General features: G+C 40.4%; 1 protein-coding gene across 1 annotated transcript; it reads right to left on the bottom strand.

Moving 5' to 3' along the window:
- Positions 1–1,123: 1,123 nt before the first annotated feature.
- On the bottom strand, positions 1,124–8,856 carry dbi (diazepam binding inhibitor (GABA receptor modulator, acyl-CoA binding protein)). The gene is made up of 4 exons (XM_063212387.1): positions 8,741–8,856; positions 5,218–5,335; positions 3,867–3,929; positions 1,124–2,112 (listed from the first exon to the last, which is right to left on the bottom strand). Exons 1-4 carry the CDS (start codon positions 8,747–8,749, stop codon positions 2,033–2,035), a joined length of 270 nt encoding a protein of 89 aa, XP_063068457.1. The 5' UTR covers positions 8,750–8,856; the 3' UTR covers positions 1,124–2,032.
- Between the last annotated feature and the right edge of the window lie 1,464 nt (positions 8,857–10,320).

Below are 10,320 nucleotides of genomic sequence, written 5' to 3'. Positions count from 1 at the left end.
AAACTGTAGGTGCTCTTGAAGTCTTTTCAAATAGAACGTGGTGGCACTAGGGCCGTCTTCAGGCAACTCCACAGGTCGACAAGGAAGTTATAATTAAAAACCCTTTATTTAATATGGGGCATGGTAACACTGGTGAAATCTCCAACCGGTTTCAACCCACACTGGGTCTTCATCAGGGCATACCTTGGCCTATAATTAACAATGTGACCTCTTCACAATCTGGCTGCAGTGACCATGTTTACATAACGTTTTTCATTCTGAATCAACTATTCAGATTAAAATAACTCCATCAAGTACGTTTACACTGCACTTTCATTTAATTCCATATTGGGTGGTGTTAACATGATGTTTTCAAACTGGAATTGTGTTTTATTTGGAATGAAATGGGGTTAATTTGGATTAAACGTACCATGTAACCACGGCTGATATCTGCCATGCAAGGTACCACAGAGTCACAACAGTAAAATGGAGTTAACAATCTTACTCATGGATCCTTCGACCAAGCCAGAAGGGGATGGACTCAAACAACCCAACATCTTTTTTGTTTCGAGTAAGTCTCCTCTACCTTGTTGGTTTGTCTGTCTGTCTGTCAGCAGGATGACTCAAAAAAGATTTTGGAAATGACAAAAGGAACAAGTAAAATTTTGGTGGTGATCCGGATCATGGTACGGATCTAGAATTTTTTTTTTTTTTTAAGATTCTTTACCATTGCAGGATAGGGCGAATTTTGACACTCTAGTAAGTTTCTAACTCCACTAAACACTCGACACAAAATTAGAGAGTAACATAGTCAAATGTATCACAGCTTCCTTGGCGGAGGTTTGTACTCTTGAGTGCATTACTAGTCTTCCATTACAATTGACATTGACCCTGACTGAGTTGATTGGGGGGGGACTAGATGGCGTTAAACAGTCATGAACTGTAATAGAGGCAAGATCAAGTGTGGTCACCCTTAAATAAAATGTGCACATACATGGCATAAACAGGTGTCTGTGCAATACAAAATTACAACAGCTATCAATTAGAGTACATGCATGTTGTTGACATGTCCTTTAAAGGCACATGTCCTTTTTACATGTAATTTAAAAGTAAAAACACTTTAACAGAACAAGGCTTTCATAAATGATGGTAATGAACGTTCGTTTTATTTCCAAATCTCTGAAGTATTTCATCACTAACATACATCTTACAGTTTGGTGGCAAACCATAACAATGCTTCATTAAGTTATCTGACTTTTACAAAGACAATTTTGACAACAAACCGTATCAGCCGTATGAGGCTAGCTTTACAGGCGTACATGATGGTCTCTGAATTGTTACGTACTAGAGATGATCCCATCACCATCACTAGCTGATGTATAGGAATGTAGAATAACAATCAAAAAACCTGGTGGTTAATATATGAAAATTGGCAATCATTTAGTTTTATTTCTTCTTTTTTTCCTACAATCTTGTGCTAATTTCTGCTTACAGTAGGCACTATTATTTCCTTCAGCCAAGGCGTTGGCCAAACCTCAGATCAAAAATAACCACATCATCAAGTGCATTAAACGAATGGGGTCTTCTTTGTGGCTACTCTCCCAATGGTGCGGTGGTGTAATAGTTGACATTTTGAATTGAGCCCCTGCTTAAACTACAGAGGGGTATACTAAGACGCTGGTTCCGGAGAACCATTCTATTAGATGATTTACCTCTTAATTTAACCTGGTTTACTCCTGAACCAGTGTCTTAGTATGGGCCCCTGAGCAGCACTCTTTTACAATATCAAAATAGTGAATATCAAAAATATTCGGAAGTACAAAAAAAAAAAACATTAGATGTTAGGACTGTGCTGCCAGAGACCAACACTGTGACTGTAGATGATGAGGATTGTGATTGTGATTCAGGTAACAAAAAACGCTACCTATGGAATCTACCATCATCTAGAGATTCCAGAATTCTACAATGGAATCCAGCCCTTGGAACAGCAGCACACCAGAAGCACCATGGTTGGAGATAGAGGCCAGGCCAGGGTAGTCCTCCCCTCCCTCCCTCACTCCGCCAGGCCGTATTTAGCCTTCATCTCCTCCACGATGGCGATGTAAGCCTTCATAGCGTCCTCCTTGCTCATCCCTGCCAATCACATGACCATCACAATCATTACATTACATTCCAGAGCGACTTACATTTACTAGTCACAGGGTATTAGTTACTGTGAGTGCGTTTTAATATGCGTCCTTGCCTCCTCCACTTGCGCTTATCTCCTCGTACCGCCTCCTGGCCCCTCCTCCGTGGAGAAAACGATAAAGTTTCCCAGCTGTCAGCCTAGCCACAACAACTTTTGAGGGACTGTTTTTCATTCACCATCCCAATTGCAAATGATAAAAAGACTCTACAATTGAGCTTTTGCAAGATATTGAAATATAATGCTGTTGTCAGTGATGTCATCATGACGAGAAGCAAGTGGAGGAGGCAAGGTCGCATACTAAAACACACTCAGTCTCTGGAGCAGTGTGGGGTTAGGTGCCTTGCTCAAGGGCACTTCAGCCATGGATGGAGGTGCAAGGAGAGGTCAGGTGGGATTCGAACCAACGACCCTCAGATTGAAAGTCCAACTCGCTAACCACTAGGCCACAGCTGATGCCCAGAGAATGACCAAAATTCACATTAGCAGAATAATCTAGTTAGTACATTTTTAATCTCACTTTCACCATGTTTGTTGTGTTCGACGCCATTGTTCTATGTCAGCTTGTTGCTTGCCTGCCTTACTTGCTAGCCTGTATATTGTCTGCCTGCTTGCACCTCTGTCTGATATGTTTATGGCTTATCCTTTCATGCGCTTTCTTTCAAAGTCTGCAAGTCTCATGCATGAGTCCCCTCTGTTTGTTTGCTTGTTTGTTTTTTATACCGTCTTGACCAGGACTCCCTGGAAGAAGAGGTTTTGTACCTCAACAGGACCTGGTTAAATAAAGGTCAAATACAATAAAAATAAAATTAAAATAATTTTCACCTAAACGCAGTGGGTGGGCCCTTAAAATGGTTGTAGGCCGACGCCTGAAAGCGTTTGAACAAAGAATCGTATAGGAGACAAAGATATGTCAAACCCTGCCCATCCAATGCAAAGGAGTGTGCTCAAATTCGGTCTCCTAAGGCAGTGTTTCCCAACCAGGGGTACGTGTACCACTAGGGGTACGCGAGCACACTGCAGGTGGTACTTGGAAAAATGTTATTATTATAACAAATGTATGGAGCAGTCACATCAGGAGAGAGAAAGCGATATAGAACATGAATTAGGGGGTACTCATGGTACAACTAAGAGGCTTAGGGGGTACGCGAGACAACAAAGGTTGGGAAACACTGTCCTAAGGGGGCGTAGTTCCCTCCTTCTTTTCTTTCTGTGGTGTTTGTCCAGGAAGTGCGCTACCGCCATCTACAGCGCCAGCGGTAAGGGAATTCCATTCATTCTCAACCTCAAGACTCCAAAGGTCTCCTAACCGCAGGATTCCTGAAGGGGGGTTCACCCGACATCACATGGGGTGCATCCCAATATGTGACCTTGCCTCCTCCACTTGCCTCCTGCACTTGCTTCTCGTCATGATGGCATCGCTGACAACAGCATTATATTTCAATAACTTGCAAAAGCTCAATTGTAAAGTCTTTTTCTCATTTGCAATTGGGATGGTACCTCAAAAGTTGTTGTGGCGAGGCTGACAGCTGGGAAACTTTATTGTTTTCTCCACGGATGAGGGGCCAGGAGGCGGGACGAGGAGACAAGCACAAGTGGAGGAGGCAAGGACACATATTGGGATGCACCCATGGATAGCGCAAAAGAACGAGCCTGAAGTATCTTTCTCTCCTATATGATTCTTTGGTTTGAAGTTATTCACCTTTCTTTGAATCCCAGGCGTCCCATTTTGCTTTTCCTGTGAAGTCCAGCATTCCGGGGCGACCTGGAAGAGTAGGCAAACAGGTTATGATAACATCGTAAGTTCCACAAAGTTCATCAGATAATTGTCTCTCTCTCGAGAACATTCTACTACCACCTGAAATGAGTCAAGTCAAGTCAAGTAGGTTTATTGTCAATTTCTTTACATGCACTGGTCATACAAAGAATTTGAAATTACATTTCTTGCTTTCCCATACAGACATAGACTAATCTAGGTAAGGACATAGACAGTATAGACATGTCCTTACCTAGATTAGTCTATGTCTGTATGGGAAAGCAAGAAATGTAATTTCAAATTCTTTGTATGACCAGGTATGACCAGAAATGAGCATCATATCTTTACTAGTGCATCATCGGCAGAGTTGAGACGCTCATCTACAACGCTTAACAATAACCAGAACGATCACTGGAATGGAATGTGGACCAGTAACATCCTGGGTGCATTCCACCAGTGTCACCTTGACAAGAGGTCACTTTGAGGTCACAACTTTGGCTAGGACTCCAGAAATGCAAACAAATTATGCAATGACAAAAAAAAACATCAGCAAGATCGTTAGAGAAACAAGGACGTGGAGCACTTAGTTCAAGTATGGGAATACATGATGGTTAGCCAACTTACATTACTCTAACTTAATTTAATCATGTTAAGAAAATCTCTCTTTTTTGCACTGGAGAAGGCCCATGACCCACTTACTAATACTGGTCTGGAATGAGGCCAATAGAATTTGACGGTGGTGGGGTAAATATATTGTGAAAAGGGTAACATTTGTAAACGTTTCCATTCATTCTGGAAATAAACTAAAAAGTATATGAAATACTGTGCCTTGGTTTAATGCAACCATTTTTGGACGGCAAGTTAGGATAGGCTCTCTCTCTCTCTTGTCTTGTAGTTCAGCGGTCTTCCACAGCTGAACATGATTCAATGACAGACCATTACAAAGGCAATGAATGGCCAATGCTGACCCTGCTGGCCTGTGTTCTGTTCACGTCAAAGTCACAGTCGTTGCACCTCTCTGGATACAAAGAGGCCGACATTAAATCTCCACATGTATTAAATACTTGGGAAAGCACGTAGTGCAGTGAAGATTCAGTTTGTGAGATTGGTGCCCTATGCCCTGATTTCTGTATTGCGAAAGAGGGTCACTGCACAATCTGCGCCTCGTGGCGGCCAATGTATCATTTCTTTCATGCGGACCTTGTAACTTCTGTAGAAGGCCTACGTCAAAGCCGACAGAAGGACCTCATGTCAAGTCATTTTCGCTCATTCCTACACGAAACATGTATGCACATACTTATGTTCACATCTCCCACTGTAGCCTGCTTGTATAGGGCGTATATCTCCTTAAGTTCGTCATTGCCCGGCTGAGTTTTGAGTTTCTTCGCCTCCTCCGCAGCCCGATTGAAGTCATCCTAGTTAGAACATTGAACAATATTAGACATTTCGATGATCAGAGTTGTACTTCTTATAAAGTAATTCAATCATGAACTGAGGTTGGCCTGGGTTTACAACCAGGCCTTCATCACTCGTGTCTTTTCAGCCATTGATGTGCGCAGCTATTCTGGACTTTACGGTCCCATTCACTTCAATTCATTTTTTTGGCGTTTTACATATTTCGGACCGTGCGGACGCCGCTGTACTCGTGCGAGGAAAACAACAATTGTCTCGGGTGCTAAACATGGTCATGGAACGGCTTCCTTAACCAGAATGGTGTGTGTTGTGTTATTTCGAAGATAATTAAAGAAAATCTTATTACAATGGGATTTCTCATAGGCATGGTTTTGCATGTCTCTTATCTCTTTTCATGTTGACTGAGCGATCACCGTTACAAGTTTACAAGGTGCCCAGCGCACATATGTATGCATACAAAAAGGAAGAATACATTTCACAGTGTAATCTGCAAATAATTCACTTCAAAGTTAAGTGTTATTATAGGCACCATGGTCATCAATATGTGTGTAAGAACAAGTGAAAAAACAAATCGGTCAGTTTGTCAAAGAGGAGATGGTAGATATGCGCAACATAGTACAAAGTATGCATCACACCATGCTTCTGAATGATATGAAGGAAAAATACTGACGGCACATAGCCTACGTCTCTTTCCTCAATAATGCACATGCCACATATTACTCAAGCAACATTATCTTCATTAGCTAATGTGGCCACAGGGGGGCGATATTGTAGGGCACGCTGAGACATTCGGATTCAATTTTACTCACTATAGGCTATATAACAAAGGTTGCATTATAGGCTAGGCCAGTGATTCCCAACCTATGGGTCGCCAAAGATCCACAGGGGGTCGCGAAGCCCTCTTGAGTTTAAGGGGTTTCATTTTAATACCATATGTAGCCCATGTTGAATAAATGACAAATGCATAGAAGCAACAAAATTTAAGTGCTACATTAAACATTTATTCTGTTTTGACGAATTGAGGAATAAAATGATGACTAAAATGAGTTTTCGTAGGAGACAGAGCGTATCGAGTGACTTCCTCTCATGCGGGCGCTGGGTCACCAAACCTTACAATAGTAAAAACATGGGTCCCTGAAGAAAAAGGTTGGGAACCACTGGGCTAGGCTACTACATATAGTCATTAATTGGCAAACAATTCATGTTGTTTCTATTGTAATGGGATTGCTACATTCAAGAAGTTTCCAATGTCTTTCATCTCCTCTGTCTTTTCCATGTTTGTAGGTTAAGAATTAACAAACAAAATCTTAAAGGGACAGTTTGGTCAATTTCAACATGCAGTTGTATTGCTCACGCTACCCTTGACTTGTCAGTACCTGGTGATGCCACATTTTTCGGCTCAGCCCTTTCCGAGATATGAGCAATTCTAATGGGGCAGCGTTTGTTTACATTTTAAAAAAATAAAACATAGGCCAACTCCAAATATTTTCCCAAAAGGTACTGCTGCTTGCTAGTTGTCTGCTGATGTTTTATAACCTTTTGGATGTTTTTGGGAATAAATAAAAATGTTTTTTTGAAATGTAAACAAAGAGCTGCCCCCATTACAATGACCAGGATCGGCTGAAGAAAGAAAAAAAAATCTCAGGCACTGACAAGTCCAGGGTAGTGTGAGCATTACAACTGCATGTTGAAATTGACCAAACTGTCCCTTTAACATTGTACTGCATGTTTTAGATGGGCCCATGTACAAAGTACTTCAAGTCTGTCTGTAGGGCACATCAAGGGTCTGTGAGAAAAGGGTGCTTGCGCTGCTGACAATGTGTAAATGCTTCCATTACATCCTATAGGCCTACATATGATGGCTACAAGAATTTCTGCAATGTGTTGTGTTGTTTTGAAGAAAATTGAATAAAATCTTATTATAGTGGGATGTCATTTGCATGATTGGACAGGTTTCATATCTCTTAGCATGTTCACTGCGTCATCACCATTTCATCTTACAATGTGCAGAATGATCAGAACTTTCTGTAATTCTGAAAATAAGTAACTCTGAAGTTAACAGATCATACCACATATGTAATAAGTAGTGCAAATTGAGAATGATTAATTTCTCAAAGCAGACACTGTGGATGATATGTAGCATAATACACAGTATGTGTCGCTATGTGCTCCTGAAAGATATGCTGAAGACATACTGAAGGCACAAATATTTATTTTCCCAATAAGCCTTATAATGTAGGCCTATATCAGGAGTGAGGTTACATACACGTGAGTAAAAGTTGAATGCTGAGTGGCCTTGAACCCACAACTTATGGTATGGACAGCATGACTTCATCCACTAAGCTACCACAGTTTCATAAGAAATGTTAAGACCAGAAAGATATGTCGTCGTTGTGCATTTTAACACAATAAATCATATAAAATATATTTTCCCTGCACCATTACCTCATTGTCTGAAGTATGATGAAGAAATGATTGTAGGCCTATATGATTTTTTTAGTGCTGTGATAATGTGCACAACAAGAAGTTTTCTGGTCAAACAAATTCTACTGAAACTGTGGTAGCTTAGTGGATGGAGTCATGCCTACCATTCCACAGGTTGTGGGTTCAAGGCCCATCAAAGGACATTTTTTACACTCGTGTATGTTACCTCACTTCTGATAGGCCATGATTAGTCTAATTCAGTAAATAGATATTTGTGCGTACAGTATTTCTTCAGCATACAACTCATGAGCATATTTCGATGAATACTGTGTATTATGGTGCATATCTACCGTCTCCTCTTTGACAAACTGACCGATTTGTTTTTTCACTTGTTCTTACACACATATTGATGACCATGGTGCCTATGTAATAACACTTAACTTTGAAGTGAATTATTTGCAGAATTACACTGTGAAATGTATTCTTCCTTTTTGTATGCATACATATGTGCGCTGGGCACCTTGTAAACTTGTAACGGTGATCGCTCAGTCAACATGAAAAGAGATAAGAGACATGCAAAACCATGCCTATGAGAAATCCCATTGTAATAAGATTTTCTTTAATTATCTTCGAAATAACACAACACACACCATTCTGGTTAAGGAAGCCGTTCCATGACCATGTTTAGCACCCGAGACAATTGTTGTTTTCCTCGCACGAGTACAGCGGCGTCCGCACGGTCCGAAATATGTAAAACGCCAAAAAAATGAATTGAAGTGAATGGGACCGTAAAGTCCAGAATAGCTGCGCACATCAATGGCTGAAAAGACACGAGTGCCTTCATCTGCCTGTCATTCTTGGAACTGCTAGCAGCGTGAAACTTGGGAAGAAAATGCACCCACATTCTGCAAAGTCGACGAGGTCGCATTATATCAAATTAACTACCTTTGGCAAAAACTACCCAAGACAAATACACAACTTACTTGAGACATCTTGGTGAACACAACACTAGTCACGAGTAGATGGAGAAACTCTTTGAAACCTTGCTCAACAACGTCGGGAGGAGGAAGTATGGGCGTGGAAAAGGAAGTGGTAAGAAAGCATGCAGGGTGTCACACCAAAAATTATCACCAGAGGGCAGCAAAAGTCGATTTTAACATACACGCTCCAGCCGGCAGACCCACTGTACTGTTACGGCTGGCATCAACATCAACTAGCCTACTTCTTGGTATGTCGAATCAATAGAATAGGCAATTAGTGCAACTAACACCCATTCAAAGTAATAGCCTTTTTCAATGCAGAGAGAGACAGAAAAACCATGAATCACATTCCTTTATTCCTATAATAATAATTGAAATCACACACCAACATGTTAGTAACAGTGAAACCAGTCTAGGCTATCTATTTTCATACAATTGATCAAATAAAATCTGACCATTTGAAAAGGCTAGGCTACCAGTACAAAAAAGAAAAGAAATAAAAGAAAAGGAAAAAAAACAGGATGTTTTACTCATTCTGAATGTAGCCTACTTTGTCTTTACAAAGGCTTTAACTTTTATTGGCAAAATAATTAGATAAATCATAAAATTTAGATGAAAAAGTAGATACAATGGATTTAAAAAAAGGTTTGGCATTGTGCTTTGCCTGTGTATTTAGGCGGAACCAGTAGCCCATTTCAAGATTGCACAACTATCCAAGATAGTTTACCATGAGCATGGGTCATCTTATGAGATGCCTTGTTGTCATATAAATATAATACAGGTCTACATACTTTATATACATGAATAGAATAAATGACTAGAAAATGAGTGTGGACGAGACAGTTGTTAGTAGGCTACAAAGGTGACATTGTCAGGCTTTGGCATCACACAAGTAAATATATCTTTTTTTTAAAGTCACTTCCTCCTCCATCATATAGCAAAATCACTCCTCACTGTTTTTTCTATTTATGCAAGTTTATCTAAGTCATCCTTACTTAGGGTTGCCAACTATCAATGAAAAAAATATGGGGCGCCTCATTGTTGTGGGGTCTGGGGTCCTCTCCCCCAGAATAAAATTGTATTTCTTAGATGTAATTTCCTGCATTTTAACGTCCTGTGTCCCGTGCCAATGTTTGGCAACCCTATCCTTACTGCTCCTCAACACTGACCGGTATTCTCATGTGCTATTGCAGGAGTATCTTCCTCCTGGTGTTGCCAGATGTGTTCAGAAAGAACATAGAAATCTCCTGGTTGTTGCCAGATGTGTACAGAAAGAACATAGAAATATGTATAAATACGATCCATAATGCTAATATGGCGAGTGACAACGACCTTGCCTATTCCATTGCAAAGCACCTATCATCTACCAAAGCATACAAATGGCATCACGATGATGCTAACCTGTCATGCTCTGCTACACTTCACATTGTGTGTAGACCACTGTAGTTATACACTGCCCATGCATGCGCAATGTCAAAATAAACCATGAGGAAAAACTGCTTTGAAAATACTATTTTGATACAAAATCAGCAAATGTTTTCCTATCAGTTTTCTTTGTTATATTCAAACATTTGCATCATGTA

This window comes from Engraulis encrasicolus, chromosome 12 (assembly GCF_034702125.1).
Source record: "Engraulis encrasicolus isolate BLACKSEA-1 chromosome 12, IST_EnEncr_1.0, whole genome shotgun sequence".
Lineage (NCBI taxonomy): Eukaryota > Metazoa > Chordata > Actinopteri > Clupeiformes > Engraulidae > Engraulis > Engraulis encrasicolus.
This window is presented reverse-complemented; position numbering and strand designations above follow the sequence as displayed.

What these genes read in the sequence shown, in the direction of transcription:
- dbi (XM_063212387.1), bottom strand. An exon ending in AGTGGGAGATGTGAACATAA is followed by an intron (nt 3,930 to 5,217) that starts GTATGTGCATAC and finishes CTACTCTTCCAG; the next exon opens with GTCGCCCCGGAATGCTGGAC. An exon ending in CGCCTGGGATTCAAAGAAAG is followed by an intron (nt 2,113 to 3,866) that starts GTGAATAACTTC and finishes TGTGATTGGCAG; the next exon opens with GGATGAGCAAGGAGGACGCT.